A 25,717-nucleotide genomic window follows, 5' to 3' on the forward strand; every position below is an offset into this window, starting at 1 on the left:
CCTTCCTCAGGAATGGAAGATGTTACCTGACCCGCTGTGCTTTTCCAGCACCACACACTGTCGACTCTGATCTCGAGGTCTGCAGTCCTCACTTTCTCCTTCCCATTTCACACTCTGGCTCGTTCTCTCAAGCTTCATTCCTCTTCAAATCTTTAAAGGTTTCATACTGATGCTTGATTCCAACTAACTAGATCTTGTCAAAACAAATTACATTTATGTAGCACTTTTAGGACAGCCAAATTCAAGGGCTGCATAGTGGTTCAGTGGTTAGCACTGCTGCCTCACAGCGCCAGGGACTTGAGTTTGATTCCACCCTCAGGTGACTGTCTGTGTGGAGTTTGCACATTATCCCTGTGTCTACGTGGGTTTCCTCTGGGTTCTCCGGTTACCTCCCACAGTCCAAAAATGTGCAGCTTAGGTGAATTGGCCATGCTATGTTGCCCAGAATGTAAAGGGACGTGCAGGCTCAGTGGATTGGCCTTGGGAAATGCAAACATATAATAGCAAGGTCGGTCTGGATAGGATGCTCTTCGGAAAGTTGATTTGGACTCAATGGGCTGAATGGCCTGCTTCCACACTGTGGGGATTCTATGAAATTTACAAAGATCCTTCATAGGACTTCATTCAATCAAAGAAATGTAAACCAGTTTGCATAAAGTGACATTAGGAGGGTTGACAAAATACTTTGGGTGGAGGCTGGGAGGCAGAGAAGTTTAAATAATTGCTGAATGTATGTAGGGTCAGGAAGGCGAAAGGAACAGCCAGCAATGGAAAGGCTGAGGGAGAGGAAGCTGAAATTCCTATCAGGTCTTTGCTCCCACTTGGAAAAACCCAGGAATAGTAGTGTAGGGGTGATGTTACTGGACAAATAATCCAGAAATTTGGACTAATACTTGAGTTCAAATTCCAGCCATTTGGTCGTTTCAATAAACTGGAATAAAATCACGTGTGAGTGATAATAGTCTGAAACTAGTGGATTTATGTTAAAACCCATTGGTTCGTTAATGACCTTTAGGGGCCTCCAGCTGATTCTAGACCTTTTGCAATGTGAATGGCTCTTAACCAACATCAGAAACAGTCTACCAAACTCCAATAGACCAAGAAACAATGAAACCAGACAAGTCACCAGGCATCAATTGTTGCAGGCTTGATGGGCCAAATGGCCTCTAAGCTGCACTGTGGGGATTTCATGATCATGAATCAAGGTATAGGACACAGCAAAGGCAGAGTCTTGCTTATTGACCCTGTAAAGTCCTCCTCTCTAAGAGCTGTTGCCAGATTAGGGAGCGGTGTCCCAGAAATATGTAAAGTTACAACCTGATGAAAGCCTCTCCACTCGGAGGACAGACCCACAGAGCTGTGGTATTGTGGTGTACAGGTGGGGAGGAGTGGCCCTGGGAGACCTAAAAGTTGAAAGAGGAGAGTATCATTGCACAATGGGAAAGGAAACCTCTTTCGGATTTTCACCTACAACACTCCCTTGTAAGATAAATCATTGCTTCTCCATGTTGAACTCGAAAGGAGTGCTGATGGCAGGATAGATATAAAAGATACACAGGGTGGGGGACTTCAGTGTTAATTATTAGTAATGGCACCACTAGTGACCCAACTGGCCAACTGAGAAAGTACCTAAGTGCCAGACTGGGCTTGACGAAGTTGGTGAGTGAACAAAAAAAAATCCTACTTGACCCCTTCCTCACCATTCCACAGGTCTTGCACAACTTATGGATAGAAGGCACTGTTGCTGTTGTGTGCTGGTGCTGGAGGGGATTAATTTTGAAAGTGATGGAAGGAGTGCTGATCGAGCAGGTATGATACATTGCAGGCAGAGATCATTCAGCCTATCATCCCTGCACTAGCTCTTTCAAAAAGCTATCCAATTAGGATCACTGCCCTGCTTTCTCCCTATAGCATTGACAAATAGTTATCCACTTCTCTTTCAAAAGCTATTATTGCAATCTGCTCCCACTATTCCTTCAATCACAGCATTATTATAACTCACTGACTAACAGTTTTTTTCCCCCACATGACACTGGCATGCTGACTATCATTTTAAATCTGTGTGCTCTGAATTCCAATTTCTTTGCAATTGGAAATAGGTTATCCTGACTTACTCTGTCAAATTCCTTGATGATTTTGAATACCTATTAAATCTGCCTGGACCAGAAATGCACAGAGCGTTTGAAAGTTTCAGCATAGCTTCCATGGTTTCATACTCCGTACATGAATATAACGAACTGAGGATCCAATAAATTTTCTTCACAGCTTGTCCTGCAACTTTTAAAGCGTTGTGTGTCTGCACACTCTAGATCTTCCCATTCTGGCTCCTGTTTTAAAATTTTACCTTTGGTTTATTTTTCCTACCGGAGTGATTCAGTTCATATTTCTCTGTTTGCCGAATATTTGTTCTTGCATCCTTTGAATGGAAAGCCAGTGGGACACCATTGTTGCTGCCTTTCAAGGATGGTCTTGTGATAGTATGGTACCATCCCTAACCCTGGGCCAGAAGATCTGAGTTCAAGTTCCATCTGCCTTAAAGGGTCAGCTCAAATAACCATAAACAGCAGGTGGACTAGCAAGTACACAAAGCTGCCATTGGCATTGTGTTCGAGACATCAAGGATGGTTTGCATGACTTCTGTTGTCACAGGTATGTAGGAATATTCAGAAATGATTAAATATGATATCAATATTCCAAACAATTTTCACATGCCTACTGTAACCATAGTACAATTAACATGTTTATAGTTATATAGACTGTTTAAATATGTATTGATTAAATTTGAAATGGAGCATTTGGAAAGCTGGTATTTCCAATTACAATTATATAATTATAATTGTTTATTCATGAAATAGAAAAAGAGAATGTCAATTAACAAACACACAAAAATCTTTATTAGAAGCATTCAGAGGAGTTCTGTCTGCAGAATGAGAGAGCTCTGAGGTCTATGGTACTACAGCATTAATCTAATCAAAGGAATGTGATTTATGAGGAAGGCAATGATGCAGCTATTACTGAGGAGAAATCATGCAACTCCAGCTTTCCTAGTTTCTGGATTAATGCAAAAACTATCTTTTCAATTTAACCATTGTGATGTTTCATTACGTACAGGCAGCAAAAAATCATTAAGGAATCCCTATTAAAATTCCTCTTGCAAGTTCAATAATCTCCATTATGCTACTGGATAGGTGCTATTCTATATACATTTCAAAGCCAGAGCCAAGTCAATTTTAATCACTGAACTTGTGTGACTGAAAGCACAGTGAAATGCAGATGAAATAAGAAAGCAGACCCTGTATGTTTTCTCCCAGTTGGACGCAGAAGATTGCTTTGCATTATTTATCCTTCAGTCCACATCCCTAAAACATTCTCAAGACTTTAACTTCATTGTGGGAGCTTGCTCTGCATCAATTAGCTATTTCCCACTTTACAAACAGTACAAAAGCATGGCTTTGGTTGTGAATCACTTTGGGATGATCCAAGATCATGATAGCCCCTGTGGAAATGCAAATCCCCTCCTTAGAAAAGAAAGATAGATGAGAAGATTTTTAAAATGACCATTTACATACCAACACTCACAATCACAACAATTTTGCACCTACTTTTTAAGCGTCGTAATGGAGGAAAGATGGTAACTGCTCTGGAATGTATTGACTGAAAGGGGAGGGAAGGCAGATGCAATTGTGGTCTTCAAAAAGGGAATAAGATAAGTTGCCTCAGCAGAAAAAATATTCTACTGTGAAAGAATCGAGGAGCAGAGACCTAGCACAGACTTGACAAGCTAAGTGGCCTTCCGCAATGTTGTAGCTTTGTATAGTCAATACATGCACAGCAAGATCCCATTGACATTAAAATGATAATAGCCAAATAATCTGCTGTTTTTGAATCTGGTGTTTCAAAAACACTTGATGATGCGAGTACTCGACAGGTTTTAATAAATAGTCCAAACCAATTCTTAGACCTTGCAAAAATCAAACATTATGATTGGGTGATTGTTGCCACTTTGTTCAAACTGAGTGTGAATTCTCAATCCTTTATGTCCAGAAACAAACCATATTTAGAACAGAAATAAAGCTTTATTTGCCTTGAGCTCGTTTGGTCCGAAACACTGGCAATTGTTAGTCTTATGTTACATCTTTGTCAAATTCTTAATGCAATTGAGAGATACATTCAGGCAAGTGAAATTACTCACTCTACTGAACACTCACATTATGAAAGTTAATGTACATCCTCCAGAGCCATCAGATTTCATTACATTTCAGACATTTATTTTCAAGGTTTTCTCCTTGCCTTTCATAAATGGTTTTAAAGCAGCAATAAGCATGTTGCTCATGAAACCATGAACGATATTATTCTCTGGACTGGAGAATTGAAAATTTATTCAAAAGCACAATGTATTGTTAAGCTTTCAAAATATTTTTTGTTCGCAATTGCCATGTATATTTTGAGAAAAGCGTTAATACCATCAGAGGGATGAGTGAGGGCAAGGCACATTATCTCCTGACAAATCTCTCTCATTTACTTTGTCATGCAATTTGGTTCCCAAACAGTAACTCATCCATTCCCTGTATGCTGGAGGTAGTTTTAACTTTACCAGCTCACTTACCCCATGACTCACAAAATGTCTTCAAAGGTGTCTTTAAATTGCAGGATATGTAGAAATCATATTATTAATTGGAAAGTGGTCATAATTGTGAGCATTTTCCATCAAGCAAACTAGTCATAGAATCCCTACAGTCAAGAGTGTGGTGCTGGAAAAGCAAAGCATGTCAGGCAGCATCTGAGGAGCAGAAGAATCAATGTTTCAGGCACAAGGCCTTTATCAGGAATGGGGGCTTATGCCCAAAACGTCAACTCTCCTGCTCCTCGGATGCTGCCTGACCTGCTGTGCGTTTCCAGCACCACACTCTTGATTCTGATCTCCAGTCCTCCGTTTCTCCATAGAATCCCTACAATGTGGAAGTAGGCTCTTCGGCCCAACAAGTCCACACCCACCCTCCGAAGAGTATCCCACCCAGACCCATTCCCCTACCCTATTACTTTACATTTCCCACAACCTACACATCCCTGAACACTATGGGCAATTTAGCATGGCCAATTCACCTAACCTGCACGTCTTTGGATTGTGGAGGAGACCGGAACATCCGGAGGAAACCCACGCAGACACGAGCGAGCATGTAAACTTCACACAGACTGTCGCCCGAGGCTGGAATTGAACCTGGGACCGTGGTGCTGTGAGGCAGCAGTGCTAATCACTGAGCCACTGTGATACCCCTAGAACAAAGATACACATAAGTCAAAGAGAAATTATATTAGAATATCATTTATGCTTCTGCCACCACTTTGAATGATTACAATTAGTGAAGATAAAGTCAAGATATCATGAATTTATTTCGTGACCTGGACCATGTAATATTTTTTTTTGGGACAGATTAGCAATTTTTTCTCCTCAATGATTTCTATCTGCCAATTCTCACCTTTATTGAAAGCTTTGACTCTTTTTTTAGAGCCCAATATCACAGCCACCTTTATATCTCAATTAAATAGACATGTTACACATACAGGATGTACCTATTGGTACTTCATCTTGTGGAGGTTACAAAACATCTGTACTTTCAATAATTGTTCCTGGATAAAAGCAAGATCAAGTGATTGTTCCCTTGGTCAATGTCAGTTGTTCCCCTCCCAAAATATTGGCGGGAAAGTCTTGTGACGCAGTGGTGGTGTCCCTTCCTCTAAGCCAGAAGATCCTGGTTTGTGTCCCACGTATCTTGGAGGTAAGTCCGAATATGTTGATTGAAACAACTATAAGTCAATTGTGGCATCCCAAAACTTTGCAATTGGTTATTATTTAATTCAGCACAGAACCAAGATCCAAATTTTGTTGGACCATTGAGTGAATTTATTTAATAGAGTGTGTAAGTGCATTTTGCCAAATATATATATTACCGAACTGTCAGAAAACAAAAATAAAGACAAGTAGCAAGATGACAATCACCTATTGTTTGTAAATCCTTTAAACAGGATCTCTAAGGCTCTTACCACATAACCTATAGATCGATGGTGCAAAATGAACACCAGATACAGTTGCTACTTTAAGTGTAATACTTTATTAACTCCATAAATCCTTCACTCTAGCGCTCTGATGCTAGACTGTCCCTATCAAACTTGCTAATAATCTTATTTGGTCTAATAAGGGCCCGTCTCATGTTTCTGAACTCGAATCAGTGCAGTGAGAGCTGGGAGTCATTGTATTTTATTTGGGAAAGAAAGATGGTTGAGAATGGCAGCGAGCAAAGAGCCTTCGATAATACCTTGAGTTATTTGTGGCTGAGATGGAGTTGAGAGGAGATGTTTCGTGTCCTCAAAAGGCCACGAAAATGTCCAGGTTCCTGGTCAGAAGGAAGTTACTTAAGTCAGTCACAGAGAGCAAAGAAAACTTCAAAAGCATTGAAAGGTTTAACAACTCAATTGGGCAAGGTCAGTAAAGGTTCCAATTCAGATGAAGGAGTGTGTGCTGCCTATTATGAGAAGGACCATTGTTAAAACCTTGGTCACCAATTGGGGCTGAAGTGACTGCATCCTTTTTCTTTCACTTCTACATCTTCCTGAAACCTCTTTTGACTTGATGGTGCGAATGCACTATTTTTACTTTCATTTCTCCCCTCCCCACAATCAGTTTCTGTCCCTTTTTCCTATTAAAAATATCCATGAAGTGCGACCTACCCAGGCAAAGGAGGAACAAAGAGAGATGCACCACCACACAGTGTCACAAAGGCAGATCCGATATGAACACAATATCAAATTTAAATGGTGATATTAAGGTGGGAAATCCACACGGTACGACACCAGGCTGGAGCCAGGCAATGGGAAAGGATAGCACATTGCCAACTCAGGTGAAGTTACACAATATTTCAGCTATGGCGGGTTCAGCAGATGGCTTTGCAGGGCCAAGCTATAGATGAAGGTTGATGGGGTATGTGTGCATATACATTGTGAGCTAGAGAACCTGTCAAGGAGCATGGAGAAGTCCAGTACCAAGCTGGGAGAGAGCTTCGCTCCCATATCCTTTCAAATGCAGACATAGTGGCTGAGTGCCCACAGCCCGCAGCAGAATTTGGAACCAACCATATGGGACGCAGGCTGTGAGCCAATATCTTACCTTCCACTATGTCACACAGCACTGAGAGATTTGGAGGTCTTAGGTACATAAATCACAGAAAGCTAGCATCAAGTTCAGTGTTTAAGAGGGAAGGCACATGGAATCTTGGCCTTTATTTCAAAGGGAACAGAGCATAAATATAAGAAGGCTTTTCTAAAACTAGTCAGAGGAGTTTTGGTCCCTTTATCCCTTTATCTAAGGAAATATTTACAGGCTTTGGAGGTCGTCCAGAGAAGGTACACTAGGATGATCCTAGGTATGGAGAGACTATCTTATGAGGAGAGGTTGAGTAAGTAGGGCCTGTACTCATTGGGTTCAGGAAAATGAATGGGGTCCTTATTGAAATGTGTAAGATTCTTAGTGAGCTTGATGGGGACATTCTAAGGTCAGAGGGCATGAGTGAAGGGTCAATGATTTAAGATAGAGATGAGGAGGAATTTCTTCTCTCAGAGGATAATAAACCTGTGAGGTCTTACAAAATTCTGGAGATGCTGGGAATCTGAAACGATGACTGAAAATTCTGGAAATACTCTGCAGGTCTGGTAATATCTTATGAGAGAGGAATGGTGTTAACATTTCAGATCAACGATTTTTTTGCCAGCTCTGTGATTGATTCTGTTCCTCTATTCTCACAATGCCCTCTCCGAGATATTCCTTCTTTAAGGCACTTTGTGAAGAATGTGGCCCTTTTGGGTGGAGTTTGGCTGCAGTGGGGCTATGCACTGGAGGATAAATTGTAAAGAGGAACTTTATCACGAAGCCTCTTCCAACAATAGACATCCTGACAAGATGCATTTCAATAGAGAAAACACTCTGCTATTATACTATACTTCTGACTACATCATGCTTCTTTAATGCTGAAGATATAGTTTTGTCAGGAACATACTTACTGGTGGTTTTGGCATCTGTGAATTGGTGACCATTGATTTCAGATTACATTACATTGGGGTTAGTAAATCCGCTCTGATGTTAGCAGAAATACATTACCATTTGAACTTTTCAGAAATAATTATCTCATTGCCATGTACAATTGTGTGTTAAATAATTATGGCCTGTTCTGAATTAGTCCATTATATGCTGATAAATAGCCAAGTATCTTTTATAAAATTTAGTTATTCTAGTGTTCAAATGAAATCATCATCTCTGTGGATTCAATGCACAATGCCTTAGCGATAAAAGAAACCTCAAGATGTTTCATTTATTCTCCCTCTGTCTTTGTATATTCCTTTTTTTTACTTTCCTGCAGGCACTTCACTAACATTTCTCCCTGCGGCCTAATTCTTTTGAAAATGCAGGAATGAATGTTGATGAATTGACCTTTTCTTTGCTGGCTCTGAAGCTGAGCACAGACTAACAAAAACAATTTTGCAATTGGTTTAATCCACAAGTTGAAACCAAATTCAAAGGACCCCATTATTTTCAATCAACAGCACCGGTTATTAGTAACATTACTGAAATAAAAATGGGCCAATTATCCTTTTACTAATGGGTGCTTTACCTTTCATGTTTGAGTGCCCTTTAAAGGAAGGAGTTTACAATTTCTATGAAGACATAAATTTTGTTGTTCTTTTTTTCTGCTTAGACATTAGCTACTCATTTTTTCTTGCCTTCCATTCCCCCCATTTCAGTTTTCTTCCTCCCACTGAAGGTGTTAAATCAAGTTGTGATTAAAAAAAAGGAAAGATTTTTCCACTTCTCGACCACCTTCTGCATTGCTGTGGCTTCCAGAGGGATTGGTGCTGCAGCAGTTAAATTGCTGGCCTGAAGCTGTGAGTTCAAAGCCCCCTACAGCAATGGTTGGAATTCATGAAATATTCGGAATTAGGAACTTGTCTCAGTAATAATAACTATGCAATTATTGGATTATCACAAACAAACATATATCCAGCCTTTGGAAGACTCTTTTTTAAGTATACTTTACCAGGTCTTCTTTAGCCAGCTGGTCCTGCCCACTCTAAAACACTCTTGCAGACTGCATGTCCCAAAGGTGAAATACCTGTCCTGTCAGTTCCCTGTCACAATGACCTGCAGGCACCTCTGATCAGTCCAACTCATAACTGGCCCATTCATTACTGTTCTTTAAGGAAGGAAGTCAGTTGTCATTTGGTCCACATTTAGCTCCATATCAAAGGAAGGCAGTTGACTTTGAGATGGTCAAACAGGCCATTTAGCTTTGCATCAAAAACTACTGCAGAAAATGCCCAGAAACATTCTACTTTTAAATAATTGCTTTCGTACAGTCACTGGCATTTTTAGGTATGTGATCTATGCACAACAAGCAGCAACAAAGTACTTGTGTGAGCTTATACCATGCTCCATGTTCTAATACAGCGTGACCATGTCTTAAACTGGTGAATGTTGCCAATCTAGTTCATGATATCAGCTGTCAACCCTATCCCCAGCCTTATCTACTGTCATAGATGCTTTGGCAGTAGTTGCTGGATGGGCAACCAGGAGTAAAAAAAGAATACATGACAGATTTCCATCCCCCTCCAATCACGACCATTATAGCCTTAGTTCCTCCAGTTCTGTGAGGACAATGGAGCAATAAGACTCCATCACCATCCTGTCTCCGTTGCAATCTCTTTCTTTCTCTCCAGCCTTCAGAAGACCCTTTTTTAAGTCTACTTCACCAGATCTTCTTTAGCCAGCTTGTCCTGTCCACTCTAAAACACTCTTGCAGACTGCATGTTGCAGAGGTGAAACACCAGTGTCTGATATCTCTCTGTAACAATGTTCTGGAGGCTCCTCTGACCAGTCCAGTGTAGCACCTCACTATTTGACCACTACTGTCCTCCATGTAACAGGCTGATTTGGAGAGACTTTGGAGATCAGGACTTTGTCTATATAACGTAGCCTTGTCCTGCATGGTACCTTAATCATTTCATGCAATACCTGCATTTCAATGAGAAAACATCACTGGAGTTACAGAAGAAAGTCCCTACAGTCATGAATAATTTCCTTTACGCAGCAAGTTAAATTAATTTTGCAGACAATGAATACTGCCTGTTGGAGCACCAACATCAGTTGTTTTATTACCTTACTGCTCTTATTTGATCTATAGCAATAGATATGAAAAATGCCTATCACTGAGACTCAGGATAAAGCTGCATGACTTATAACCCACTGCTTTCTTTGTGTGACAGAAATGGAGATGGGGTTCCTTGTTCTAATGCTGTAGTTAACCAGCTAAACTCAGTTTCAAATGTTGAAACAGCATTATTCAGTGTGTGTTTTTTCAAATCTCTTCCATCTTCTCTTGATAGTGGCATATGTTTCTGGAGATCAGTCAGAGACGGAAGGATGGATGAAAGAAAGAGAGAATTGAAAAGAACCATCAGTAATGCCCTCTTTTTATATTGTAGCAATGGATTATTTCAAGGGAACAAACAGAAAAAGAAAGCCGTGTGTATATACAACACCTTTCATGAACTCAGGATATTGCAAAAGTGTTTTATAACCAGTGAAGTGCTTTTGAAGTGTTATCACAATTCCCTTGGTCACTTTTCATGTACAAAGCTGGACATTAAAAAACAATTCAATTTGTTTCTTACCATCGGGCTCATCACTGAATCAGGAAGTCCAACGATTTGGAAATCCAAGAATCTTCATCATGATCATGTCTTTGCTTCATGACAATATGACAGTAACTGCCTTCTGTAGGAGATCTGAAACAGACTCTTCAAAACCCAGATTGGAATCAACAAGGGCTTATGATAGCCCTCATCCAATTTACAATCTATTCGTCCCATGAAAATTAAACTGTCCTCTGGTGTCTGTAACAGTTATCATCTAAATGGAAAGGTATTTCACCTCTGTTACTTCCATGTCAAATTAAACTAACCAACAGAGAAATACACAATCTACAGCTTACTGCTGGGACATGGTCCAATTTGTGCCAAATATGTCACCCACTCTAAATCTCTTCTGAAACTACAGTATCATGGAATCTCACTTTGCTGCTGCATATTACATAAAAAGACCCTGAGAAAATAGGAGAATGTCAGGAGCAGGTTTCCTCTTTCAGAGGAGACTAGAATACAGTGGACAATGTAGAATTAGAATTAGGTTTCATTGTCATGTGTACTCAAGTGCAGGGGTACAGGAGTACAGTGAAAAGCGTACAGAGTTGCCATTTTCCAGTGACATCTTAGGTACAAAGGTACCTAGATTTAAAGAAATCTAAAGAAATAAAGTAAAAAAAGTTAAAGATTACAGCCCTTCTTAAATGCCTTAGCAATAATTCTGGGCTCTTCCACCCTGATGCTGAGACCATCACCAGCATGAAAGCAGTCGGCCCGCCCCAGATTCCTTTGCCACACCATCGCCACACTTCTTGGGTCGGGGATGTAGTCAGATGGTGGAGAGCTATTCAGGAAGTTGGGGCAAGGGGTGGGAAGAGGGGACGAGTTGGGTGGCAAAGAGGATAGTCGGGGGAGGGGTGGTTAAAGAGATAACCGAGAGGTTAGGTGGTCAAGGTCAGTTTGGGGAGTTTCAGGTTGCCAGTTTGTTGGGTCAAGTCAGGGGTGTATTCATTGACGTAGTCAGGTGGTTGGGTGAGCAGTAGGAGGTTTACGATATCTGGGTCCGAAGTCTGTATGAGTGAGGGGAGTTGGTTTTGACGTTACCCAGGAGTTTGATCTGGATCTTTCCATCTAAAACTTCTGAGGTGACTATTCAGTAAGTACATGGGAACTCTCCAAAATCTCTAAAGTAGTGATGGAGACATTTGTGGAAGGTGCTGGGCAGCACTGGGAGACTGGAAATTTGGCACCTTTTAAAACTATCCATTCACAGGATGTAGCTGCCCATCCCTATTTTTGTAATTTCAGCAAACCTGACTGAATTCTGTTCCTTCATCCAAGTCACTGATATTGCATTCCAACAGAGTATTTACTAGTTTTCAGAACTGTAAGTATAAAAGTTATTCACATACAAAGAATGAAGCATGTTTCTAGGAACTACAGTGAAAAGCTCCCAGCTTTTGAACTTGAAAGAATCACTGCGATCAAACTTTCTCCCACAGGGAGCAGAGGTCAAATTGAGCAGAAGTAATACATAAAATAATAACCAAAAAAATGGAATCCAATTATCATTCTTTTCAGGGATTGACCACAAAAGGAAGAACAGGAAAGCAAATCTTTCTTCAGAAGGCCTTTCACTGATGCAATTTCATTTTTAAAAGGAATATATGCTAACCCTCAATATTCTACGCGCATATAAAAATTAGCAGAATATACTTTGTTTGCAATGAAGAAATTTGATTTTATGTCTTTCTTCTTGGTCTCTCTGCAGGTTTTCATCAACTTCAGAGACACACAGTTATTATATTACTGAACTGATATTAAAAACCGACCACAAGAGGGTTATTGGGTTATATTTTAAATTGTACTTTTGCACCATTTATATTCTTGCTTTATATTCTCAGTCATAGGTTTTCTCTGTTTCTTGCTTTCTTTCCAGTTGTTATATATTACTTTCTCACGTTAAAATTTACAACAAAAATAAGAAGTTACAAAGAGATCTGCCCAGCTCCCTCCCACTTCAACCCCCACCACACAGGCAGGGACTGCAGTGCTTAAAATTAGAAATCATTGTCAAATGTGGTAACGCACATGCAGGTCGATACATAAAGATCTAATTAACATTATATTTATGAGGACTGTACCACAGACTATTAACAATGCTATGACAAATGTTATAAATTAAATATTTATTATGGTATGCTTTATTCCACATTTGTGAATATGCTTTCCTTCATTATAAGTGTCTGCCGTCTGGAACTATTTGTCTTCCCTGTTGCTGAAGCATTACCCTTGCTATTTTTTTTTTGACAAAGAAATGTTATTCAATGAACCTCAGCAGTCGATAAAACAGCTAGTCCGTTAACATTCTTGCAGCTTTGCACCTTTATGGAAAATAATAAAAATATGTTTACAAATGAAATTTCAATAATCCGTGTCCTTAGGCTTTGATTTCAGTTCAATTTTTAGTGAAAAAAACTTAATTGGAATAGAAAGCTTTCTGTGCTGTTTTCATAATGTGGATCCTTTATTCCCTGGACCTCTCCATGTCAATTCTCCAAGCAGTAAAATTATTAAAACCATATATTACAGCAATGCTTGAATACATTTCTTTGGGGTTCATTACACTTTTATTCCAATGCTATCTAGGTTTTCTTTCATTAATCCACTTAGTGAGGTTCTTGCCAAATCATTGAGTTTCAGTAAAAAAAGTATCAATCTTTAATTTCATAGCTGTATCTTTCAACAATTTTAAATAGAAGAAATTAATTAAAATTATAAATTTCTGAACTACATTTTCTTCATCCCCCTTCACTAAAAATAATGCTTTGCTGAAGGTATTAGATTTCAAAATTATGTTGAATGGAAACCCATATCTCTTGAATGCTCTCTAGCTTACTGATGGCATTTTCCTTGGCTTTTGACATCCATAAACCTTGACTTTTGTCTCCTCATTAACGCAAAGTCAGACTTTCTGTCCTTTAAAGAGGTTTGATGTAGTTGGTTGGCTTATATATCTTCAGTAAACAACCATCATATCCCAGTCTCCTTCAGCTCAGAAGAAGACCCATGCCAGACTTGAAACATTAACTCTTGTTTCTCTCTCCACAGATGCTGCCACACTTTACTGAGCTTTTCCAGTATTCTCAGGTTTTATTGCCGCTGCCTGTCTGCCTAGCTGCATCAAGGGGGAATAGAATGAAGGAGTGAGCTCTGGCACCCATTGCATTAGTTGGATCCCAGATGCATTTTGTGAGTGAGCAATTGTAAAGATATCACAGAAGTGCCAAGAACATCATCAAACAAATCGCTGACAAAGAAATTAAATGCTGCTGTGAAGGAATTGCCAACCAGTCCTTGTGAATACAGGTCTTTGACAGCAGCTGGTATTCTGTGACATGAAATCTTTAATATCCTTCAGCATTACATCTCTGTCATTTGCTGGGAGCTGCTATAAAGTCTGTAGATGTGGTTCTGTGCCCACACTGTACATCCCCATGGGGACCGATGACTTATTCCTTGCCCCTCAGGAGGCTGTGTGTCAGCCAATGGTGGGCTGCTTTTCTTCCTGAGCCTGCCCTCTCCCTTCTCTGTCTGACCTTAACCCTAGCTCTCATCTTTCTACTGTCCAACTCTAACCCTATCCTTCTTGGCTCTGCTCCCGTCTGGGAAGCAATGTTCCCAGAGAATAGCAGGTTTAGCCTCGGCCATTCTGCACTTGGTAGGTGCAGGCCTGGAAGAGAAATCGGACAGAATAAAGAGGGTTATTAAAGGGATGCCTGAGCTCTGACATTCTTTGTGATGATGTTGGATGTTGTGAATTCACAAAGGGATTGTGTTGAGCCTCCATAGCAAAACTACTATCCTACGATTATAGATAACTTGGAGTGTTGCATCCTTTACTCATGGTTAGTAATTTCTCCAATTGCCTTTAACATAAGCCAACTTCTAGAAAGATCCCTTTCAAATGCCTCATACAAACACTCTCTAATAGCACTTCATCATTAAATTAATTGCAAGCTGGCTGTTAGGATTTAGCAGCTAAAATTCAGAGACTTCACATGTTTAGAGGTGTTTGCCTTGATCAATTGAGAACATGATGTTGCGGTGGCAAGTGCCTTGTTACACAGAATATTGTTGAGCTCATAGATTGCAAGGTGACAATCAAAGGGCACAATGTGATCCTTATGAGTCCTTCATGTCTGAATTGGGTTATTTGAAGAATATTCACTTCTGAATTAAGGTGAATTGAAGGCTAGTATCGTTAGCCTTAAATAATGATGGTGTAGTGGCCCCTTAGTTGCTCACTTATTCTGGTGCTTTACTGTCCCCTCTATGAAAATAAATACTTACACCTCTCACTGTTATTTTGTGGTTGGTTTTGGATCAATACCCACCAACATTGCATTTGTTTCAGTAAATTGCAATCTCCACCTGCGTGCAACAAATTACTTCCCATTTTTCATATTCCTCATTTCCGTTGCCATCCCTGTAGTACATTTCCCACCTCACTTCCCACCTCCCCCTGTTTTTCTGAGTGCCTTAACATTACTATGGGAGTGCCCTCTGTAATTGTAGTATTCTCTCACTGATCAAATGCATTAAATCCAACCCTAGCCTTGGTGACTCCGTGGAGTGACCACTTAAAAGCCCCCAGATTAGGTACAAGCCACTTCCCTGACTAGCCATGGCCCATTCCCCTCAACCGACCTGTGAGAACAGCCCATCCCCAGACTGCAACAGCACACTTACAGATTGAAAGCAAGGCCCTGGCTGCATTTGCAGGACATCCAGGATGGCCTGTGACCCGATCCACAGAATGCTTTGGTGCAAATTCCCAGACTTGAATTAATCAACTGAGTTACTGACTGTGGGTAGCCCCTTCCCCAGACTAGAAATGACCCAAAAGCTGGACTGACTACAGCAGTACCCTCTGACTGACAGGAGTCCACCCTTGCTCCACAAAATGATACTATTGTTTGACTTCCAAGCATTGTCATATTCTTTGAGCACATGCTGTGTGTTTGTTATGTCAGCTGCTGGTTCATGTTGAGTCTTCGTGCTCTATATCGACATGTCCTTTAGGACATTCACATTCCTGGCTCTCAATCTGTGCTAAAATCTTTTTTTTAATTATTATTTATTCGTTCACAGGATGAGGGCATCACTGCCTAGATCAGCATTTATTGCCCATCCCTAATTGCCCACAGGGTATTTAAGAATTAGCCACATTGCTGTGGGCCTGGAGTTACATGTAGGCTAGACCAGGTGAGAATGGCAAGTTCCTTCTCAAAAGGGACATTAGTGAACCAGATATGGTTTTCCTGATAACGGATTCATGGTCATCATTAGACTCTGAATTGCAGATTTTTATTGAATTCAAATTCCACCATCCGCAATGGCTGGATTCGAACCCAGGCCCTCAGAGCATTATTTGGGTCTCTGGATTAACAGCTGCTGGTGATAACACCACTAAGCCATCACCTTCCCTTAATTGTGGCCCACACTCCTAATGAACAGCTTATGCTTGAAACAACAATTCTTCTGCTCCTCAGATGCTGCCTGACCTGTTGTGCTTTTCAGCACCACCCTCTCAAATCCAAATAACAGATGTATTAAATGTACACTAACCAGAGCTATTCAGAAGTGATTCCTGATGAAGGGCTTTTGCCCGAAACATTGATTTTCCTGCTCCTTGGATGCTGCCTGACCTGCTGTGCTTTTCCAGCACCACTCTGATATCTATACAGAGGTGTATTCCACTGCAAGTTTATATAGATGCCAAAAAGAAACTTAATGTTCTCTTGCGTATCAAATACTTGCATCCCTCCCAACGTCGAATTTCTGAAGCAGCTTGCAAGTTCAAGATGAGAAAACACAATCATGATCAAAATGCTCAAAATTACATGACAGGCGAAGACAAGGTAAATTAGAAAGTAAAGGATTTTGAAGTAGAGCTTGCATCAAATGACAGGAAAGGTGTGAGTGTTAAGGCCCTGATTCTAAAATGGGAAATGACCAGCTACCCATAGGTTGGTTAGTCCTTGTTAACAGGAAGGGAGATCAAGAAAAGAAAAACCATTAATGAATATGATAGATGTGCATTGAAGATGCAGACACCATTATGAAAACAGAAGCTCCAGTCTGGATACCAGGACAGAGAAAGTACAAAGTGCTCAGAAACTGGAAGATGCTTTGAGGGTGTATAATCTGAAATTTGAGTTGATTGATAATTCTTTAACCATGTTGCCCCAACCACAAAGAGAAGGGAATCTAACTTGGCATAATTGAGGAGACAAAGTTTAAACAACCAATAGCAAAAATGAGTTGGCGGCTCATAAATAGCTCCTGTTTATTGTTATTCCAGGAGAGAATCAACTTGTCAACCAATTTAGTTTCTTAAAAAAAAACTATTAACAAGATTACCGAATGAAACACCAATAAAAGAAAACAAAATACCAAAGAATTTAACCTATCCTGGAATACTAATGAAAAATATAGTTAAAATACTTGACTAATTTAACTTTTTCCGGAAATTTACAAGCACCTAGACAAGGGGAATGCAACAATTGGGATATATCCGGACATTGAAAAAGAACTTTATGAAGTTCCATGTAAGGAGATGAGGATTAAGATTGATTATATTTCAGGTAATGTGGCAGTATGGATAGCTGGAGGTTATTAAGTCAAGTAGAACTGTATGGAAGCTTCTCAATTGACAAACCATGTCTAGCTTGGAAACAGACCCAATGATAGAAATTTTAATACTTTATCGTGAATTTCATTAAATTGCTTCTATGAGGTCAGGAGAAAGTAATAGCTAAATTTACAGATGAGTTGTGGAGTCGTACAGCATGGAAACAGACCCTTCAGTCCAACCCATTCAAATCGACCAAGTTTCCCAATCTAAACTAGTCCCACTTGCCTGCACTTGGCCAAAACCTTTTCTTATGTGTTTGTCTTACCAAAATGCGATGCCTTACATTTATCTGAATTAAACTCCATCTGCCACTCCTTAGCCCATTGGCTCAAATGATCACAATCCCTTTGTAATCTTAGATAATCTTCTTCACTATCCACTATACCACAACTTTGGTGTCATCTGCAAACTTACTAACCATGCCTCCTGTGGTGATTGGAACATGGGCCAGGTAGATCTCTTTAACCATAAGATCTCTGATTGAGATTGTTAACTTTGGCCAATCAGGGAGCCCTGGCTGACAGATATAAACAGGAGATCCCCCCCCCCCATCACTCCACACGCAGGGGCTGGGAGGGGCCTGGTGCCGTTGGTCGCCATACTGCGATCGGCTGGAGTTTCGGCGCTGCGGGGTGCCTGTGGCTAAGTTATCAGAATGAATGACAAACCTATCTGGGAGCAGATTGGAAGTGGCTTTGTTAATCATTACTATCAAGTTTTTGATGCAGACCGGGGCCAACTAGGATCATTATATATTGATGCATCATGTCTAAGTTGGGAAGGACAGCAGTTCCAAGGTAAAACTGCTATTGTGGACAAACTACTTGCCCTTCCGTTTCGAAAAATACAACACAGCATAACTGCACAAGACCACCAACCCACCCCAGATAGCTGCATCCTGAATATGGTAGTGTGCCAACTTCAGGCTGATGAAGACCCAGTCATGGGACTTCACCAGATATTTCTACTGAAAAATATCAACGATTCTTGGATCTGCACCAATGATGTCTTCAGGCTAGCACTGCATAACTATGGCTGAGACTTCTGCCTCAAGCAGATCCCTACATCCACTCTTTTAATCTGCTATTAATCACAATAACTAGATTCCAAATATCATACACAAGTGTGTACACAAAGTAAAATCTGCAACCTGTGTAGTATTGAATCAGTTTGCTTGAATTTAGCTATTTGTGCATGATGTTTGGAATGATGTTACTTTAGCTGACATGGGCAAGACAGTACTCCAGTGTGTGTTGTACCAGCATGCCTTAGAAGATAAGTCATCTTACACTTTTTTTCTGATGTGTACTGGTAAGTTGCTATAGCAATCCAAAGAATTGAAATAAATAAGAGCAACTGACTGTCTAACTTTTGATCTGTTATGAGTCATAACTTTTGTTGACTCATGATACAATAAACCATGTACTTTTCTTAAAAATAATAAACAGGAGATTCAACATGGGTGCTGGGGATAAAATAAGCACTACCTGTAGTTGGGCAGTAGTGTGGGGGTTAAATATAAAAAAAAAGAAAAAAGGAAGAAAAAATAAAAAAACAAAAAAAAACAGCAGATTCAACATGGGTGCTGGGGAAAAAATAAGCATTACCTGCAGTTGGGCAGTAGTGTGGGGGCAATTAAAAAAAATAAACAGGGGATTCAGAGTCTCCTCACACTAGGGACTAAATCTGAGCTGGCTGGTCAGAATCAATGTACTGTGCACATGTAAATAAAGTGTGACTTGGTGACAGGATACCAGTTTCTGTGCAGTTATTTCACCTCTTAAATTCTCATCCAACTCATTTATATAAATGACAAACAACAGTGGACAAAGCATCGAGCTAGAAAATATGGAAAGAATACTGGAAGTCTTTTGGAGGAAATGGGTTGGAAGGGTATGTGGGAAGATGCAATAAAAAATGGAAATTCATATCCACTCAAATATTAATATTTAGCAGAGCGTTAAATGCAAAGAAGCAAGGATTATAAAATTCAGGGAATGAGAGTGAAATAGGATCAGATGACATGAACGTGCAGATGCCAAAAGGTTACCGAGCTTGTTGAATCTCTGCAGAAAAAAATCATGATTAATTGATGGAAAACTTGGCTTTTAAAAGCCTGAAAACTGAGTGAGCAATGAGTAATTGTGTGGTTAAAGAAGAGTATGAGAGCTAAGAGCTTAAGCAGAAATGTGTTTAGAGTGAAAAGTAAAGATGCAGAGAGGGCTCAGAAAGTTGTCATTCAAGATATGGAAAACTTGGGAACAAAATTACTTCTATTTCAGTGAAATTTAATTCATTTTATAAGCGAGCCTTATGATCCATCAATTTTCAAGCAATCTTAAAGATTCTGGTACATACCAAATAATTCAAGGTGACCACTGCAAGGCCCTTATTTAAAGGTTAATGCATGTAATTAGTCAGTAACATCAAGTTTGATCTGCAAAATTCTGAAGGGGCCACCTATGTACCTGTGTGTACCTGAGCTGCTTCACTGTATTAAACTGTATGACAAAAGCAGGTATGGTTTAATTTGTCAACTCTGTTGGTGGTCCATGCTGTAAAACATTGACTTCCAAGAACATTTGTCAACTCTACCAGAGAGATTTGAGAAAATGGAAATTAGCGTGGACTGCCAAAATTGTTGACTGCAGGGTCCAATGGTCATAATTTCAATTTTGTCTCTAAGTTTGGGTGAAAATTACATTAATGCTGGTTAATGAGATACATGTTGCATACAAATCCATTTCTATATTCAAATGTAAAAACATTGATAGACCTGTTCAACACTCTCAGGTGCAACCAACAAAGAAACCAACCAAAAACTGGATATAGCTTTGCTCGCTGAGCTGGAAGGTTCATTTTCAGATGCTTTGTCACCATACTAGGTAGCATCTTCAGTGACCTCTGGATGAAGCTTCATCTGGAGGTCACTGAAGATGTTACCTAGTATGGTGATGAAACGTCTGAAAATGAACCTTCCAGCTCAGCGAGCAAACCTACATCCAGAATCTCAACCTGAGCTTCAAATCTTCTCAAAACTAACCAACCAAAATCAATAGTATCTCCAAATTTAAATGCAACAAAAACATGTATTTATATAGCGTTACAAATATGGCCCGCATTGGTTTTGGATTTCTGGCACAAGTGCTGTCTTGGCGGCTGACAACTCCAAATTGCACAAGCGTTTGGTGTTCCTTTGAATGTTCAGAGCATGACAGGCTGGACCTAATTTTCTTATTTCTTCTCAAAGCAGTTATGTTGTGGAGACTGGGACAAAAAGGAGACCGCAGGACCAGAGAGGGCACCATAGTTTAGATTAGGGTGGTGCTGGAAAAGCACAGCAGGTCAGGCAGCATCTGAGGAGCAGTAAAAAGCAGTAAAATCGATGTTTCAGGCAAAAGCCCTTCATCAGGAATACAGGCAGAGAGCCTGAAGGGTGGAGAGATAAATGAGAGGAGGGTGGGGGTGGGGAGAAAGTAGCATAGAGTAGGAAATGACCTGGGAGTTGCAGTGGGAGAGGGACTTCCTGTGATTCTTGTAGAGAAAGGAGGAAAGCTTCTTCAAGGCACGCATAGGGCAGGCCACAGGACCAATTAGCTGATCAGCGGCAATCAAAGCAGAAGGTTGCTACTTTCAGGTTGTTGATGAATTAGGAGAAAGGTTGCAGTGAAAGAGACTTCACACAGGTGTAATGTCTACTGCTGAGATGATGATTGCAACTTGCTGGTGATTCAGAAAGAAATCACAGGAGCTATTTGATAGCTCTATAGTATAAGGACTCAGAAGTCCTGAGGAGCGAGGAAGGCGGTGGATGGTTGCTGATTTTGTGCTGAAGAATGTTATAACTCAGAAGAAGCCTTGGGGAGCTGTTGATAATTCAGTGCAACTGAGATTGGTGATGAAGGAAGCCCACAGCAGTACTTGTTTGGTGCAGCTGAGAAACACTGGAGCTTGAGAAACCCAAGAGCAGTGCCTGCTCAGTGAAGTTAGTTGTCTGTGAAAGAGCAGACATGTGTGTGCTGGAATAGCTTTGTATCTTCTAAGTTCAATTGTGTGAGGCCACACAGCACACTCCAAGGTGAAGTATGGCTTCTACTAACCCATTTTTATACATGTATTCTAATCTACCTGTTGAGCGATGTTATTACATAACCCTGGAGCTGGTGGAATTTGAAACCAGGCCAGCTGGCTCAGAGGTAAGGACATTACCACTGCACCACAACAGCCTCCCATTTTTATATACTTATCCCAGCTATTGATGTAAATGAACACTTTCCTTAACCTTGTGCAGAGCTCTGATATCAAATATGGAGGCATCCGCTGTGACATTTGTTTTCCCATGATTTGAAATGCTGATTAGAACCACTGCACATCTAAAAATATGTGGCTCAGTGACTAGTCATGATTAGGAGGTGCAGGTGATGGACTAGAGTGTACAAAGTTCAAAATCACACAACACCAGGTTACAGTCCAACAGGTTTATTTGGAAGCACTAGCCTTCAGAGTGCTGCTACTTCATCAGCTGGTTGTGGAGTATATGATGGTAAGAGACAGAATTTATAGCTAAAGTTTACAGTGTGATGCAATTGAAATTATATATTCAATAAATAAATTCTGTGTCTTACGATCTTATACTCCACAACCACTTGATGAAGGAGCAGCACTCCGAAAGCTAGTGCTTCCAAATAAACCTGTTGGACTATAACCTGGTGTTGTCTGATTTTTAACTCAGTGACTAGTGTTTACCTCTGCATCAAAATACAATGGATATAACTCAATTAGGCAGAGATAAAACCTTAGGAAGAACACCACACCAGACCCCAGTAGAACTGTTGCTTTCTTGGAGCTGTTATTTTTGGATGAGGAGATGTTGGCTTGGTAGCGTTATGACTAGACTATTAATTCAGAGACTCTACTAATGTTCTAGGAACCCATGTTCAAATCCTGCCTTAGCAGATAGTGGAATTTGAATTCAATAAAGATTCTGGAATAAAGGGTCTTAATGATGACCATGAAACTGATGTCAATGATTGGAAAGACCCATCAGAATCACTAAGTTTAATGAACTTCAAGGAAGGAAATCTGTCATCTTTACCAGGTCAGAGACAGAAACACTGCAAATGCTGGAATCCAAAACATAGCAAGCCAGGCAACATCAAGAGGTGGAGAAGTCGACATTTTAGGTGTAACCCTTCTTCAGGACTTGAGATAAGTGTGGGGGGAGCTGCAGATAAAAGGGGTGGTGGGGGCAGGGTGGTGAAGTGGGGATGGGTGAAGACAGGTGGAGGGTGCAACCTGTGGACCTGGCTGCGAAGCTCGGTGAGTTGTTCGGTCTCCTCGATATAGAGAAGACCATACGAAGAGCACCTGAAGGTTGGAGGAGAGGCAGGTGAACCTCTGTCTCACCTGGAAGGACTGTTTGGGGCTCTGTATGGAGGTGAAGGGGTAGTCCTTACCTGGTCTGGCCGACATGTGACTCTAGACAAACAGCAATGTAGTTGCCTCTCAACTGCCCTCTGGTTTAGCTAAAGATGCCCACATCCCGTGAGTAAATAAAAAAAAGATATTAAACCAAAATCTTATCTGCTCTGTCAAGTAAATGTAAAAGTTTCCATGATGCTGTTTCTAAGAAGGGCAGGGGAGTTTTGCTGGGCCAATATTTACTACACAATCAACGTTACAAAACAATATTATCTTGTCATTATCACACTGCTGTTTAGAGGAGCTTGCTGAGTGCAAATGGATTGTGATATTTTCTAGGATTGATGAATGATTATCTTTTGAAAGTGTTTCATTGGCTGTAAAGTTTGTTGGACCATTCTGAGGTAGTAAAAGTCACTATATAAATGCAAATGCTTCTCTCCTCTGCTTTCAAGAATATTACAACACCAAATTGCCTGTCAAGATGTATTGATGCATGGGTGAGCGAGAAACATTGACCAACTCTTAATTACAGTTAAGTTATAGCTTGACCACAATCCTATTAGTGTCAAAGCAGTTGCAATGATAGGCGTTCAACCCGAAACATTAGCTCTGTTTCTCTCTCCAAAGGTGCACTTTGATCTGCTGCATATTTCTATCATTATCAGTTTTTATTTGAAATGTTCTCCGGCAATTCCTTGCCAAGGTCTTTCCCTCTCCGTTTGCTGTAATCAAGCAATAAATAAACACATGATGTCAAAAACCAGCATTGCACACACTTTCAGACAAAAGAGTGCTTCCAAGAATAAATCTCTAATTAGTTTGTAGCTCCACTGTGTTTTGTAGGACTTCCGCATTGTCCTACATTTTGTTAATAAGCTATTTAACACATTATCATCTGGCATCGCTTCATCACTAAATGGGCTATTACTCATCTCCTCAACAAACCCATTTGTTCCAGTTCCCAGAGGCTTAGCTCCAGGTTCTTCACAAACAAAAAATTTCAATTCTTGTACTCTTTAGCATTCACCAGCTGTTACACGATGTCAATTAGCTCTGGTATCAAACAGTTGAATAAAAATCCTGGCTAAGGAGGAGGTTGCAAGTTGGGAAGGCTGAGTGCAGCGAGAGATGAACAAACATTCTAAGGTGTGCCATGCCAGCAGATTGGAACTGGCTTGTTTCACAATTCCAGACAGCTCATCAAGCAGCCCCCTGACTAAAACAACACCCAGATCTGAACAGTCAGTTGGGCAATGCAAGCTGTGCGTGCTCTCAGCAGCCCAGAAAGCTGTTCACAGACTGGCTACATGTGATGCACTTGAAGTGCTACTATGCAAAACATTTTGAAAGGGAGAGAAGAGGAGGGATTGAAAGAAGGAGGCAGGTGAGAGTGGGGAAGACGGATGAGGTTTCATGACTGAAGGGATCATGGTGCAAGTCAAAGGTGGTAAGACAAGTTGGGGTGTGGTCATAGAATCCCTACAGTACCTAAAGAGGCCATTCAGCCCATTGAGTTTGCACCGATTCTCCAAGGAGTGACCCACCCAGTCCCAAACCCCAACCCTATCCCCATAACTGCAAATTAATTGCAGCTAATCCATCTAGCCTACACACCCCTAGACTACAGGGAAATGTAGCATCGCCAACCCAACTAACATTCACATTGTTGGACTGTGGGAGGAAACCGTGGCATCAGGCAGAAACCCGCAAGGACATGGGGAGAGCATGCAAACTCCACACAGACAGTTGCCCAAGGCTGGAATTCAACCTGGTTCCTTGGTGCCGAGAGGCAGCAGTGCTAACCACTGAGCTACCATGCCCCCCATAGAGGTATCACTGGATTAGTAATGTAGAGTCCTATGCACTGGGCACATGGGCTTACGCCCCATCATGGTGTGAATTTGAACTCACATTTTAACTAGGGTTAAAAGCTAGTTGAATGGTGACCAGTGATGTTTCACTGATTTCTTCGAGAGAAAGAAAATCTGCCCACCTGACCTGGTTTGGCCTCCATGTGACTCCAGACCCACAGCAATGTGGTTGACTCTTAACTGCCCTCTGAAATTGCCTAGAAAGTCACTCTTCTGTATGTAACCACTGCATCCATGAGGTGCTGTGGGCTATCAGCATCAGCAGCAGCAGCAGCAGAATTGTACGGAATCTGCAGCCTCATGGCCTGGCATATGCCCCACTCTATCATTACCATCAAGACAGAGATTCAACCTTGGTTCAATGAATGGTGCATAGTGCAGGACGGAATGCGAAGAGTAGCACCAAGCTTATCGGTAATGAGGTGTCAATCCGGTGAAGCTATTAAACAGGAGTACATGCATGCCAATAGCATAAGCAGAAACTGACAGAGAGCTGAGCAATCCCAAAGTCTGAGCTCTGCACTCCTACCACATCCAATTGTGAATTGTGGTGCAGATCAAACAACTCACTGCAGGAAGATGTTCCATAAATAGCCCCATCCCCACCAATGGGGGAGCCCAGCACATCAGTGAAGGAAAAGGGTGAAGTGTTTTCAGGTATTTTTAGCCAGAAATGCCAAGTAGATGATCCCTCTCCACCTACGCCTGCGAACTACAGCATCACAGATGCCAATCTTCATCCATGTAAATTCACTTCAGGTGATGTCACAAAACAGCAAAATCTCTGGGTCTAGCAACATTCTGGCTAACGCACTACAGACATATCCTTCAGAACTAGCTGCACCCCGAACCAAGCTATTCCATAACACCCCAACGTTGGCATCTCTCCAGCAATGTGCAAAACTGCCCAGGCATGTGCTGTGCACAAATAGCAGGACAAATCTAACCTACTCAATTCTCGTTCGAACACACAGAGTTCTGAAGAAGACTCAAAACATTCATTCCATTTGGCTCTCCATGGCTGAAGCCAGAGCAG

The 25,717-nt window shown here is 40.8% G+C and overlaps 1 protein-coding gene across 1 annotated transcript; it reads left to right on the top strand.

Annotated features, from left to right (window-relative positions):
• Positions 1-18,036: 18,036 nt before the first annotated feature.
• On the top strand, positions 18,037-18,695 carry LOC122559367 (nuclear transport factor 2-like). Its single transcript, XM_043708815.1, has one exon. The coding sequence runs from the start codon at positions 18,042-18,044 to the stop codon at positions 18,423-18,425; it is 384 nt and encodes a 127-aa protein (XP_043564750.1). The 5' UTR covers positions 18,037-18,041; the 3' UTR covers positions 18,426-18,695.
• The last annotated feature ends 7,022 nt before the right edge of the window (positions 18,696-25,717 follow it).

Source organism: Chiloscyllium plagiosum, chromosome 19 (assembly GCF_004010195.1).
Source record: "Chiloscyllium plagiosum isolate BGI_BamShark_2017 chromosome 19, ASM401019v2, whole genome shotgun sequence".
Lineage (NCBI taxonomy): Eukaryota > Metazoa > Chordata > Chondrichthyes > Orectolobiformes > Hemiscylliidae > Chiloscyllium > Chiloscyllium plagiosum.

What these genes read in the sequence shown, in the direction of transcription:
- LOC122559367 (XM_043708815.1), top strand. Translation starts at nt 18,042, where the DNA reads ATGAATGACAAACCTATCTGGGAGCAGATTGGAAGTGGCTTTGTTAAT.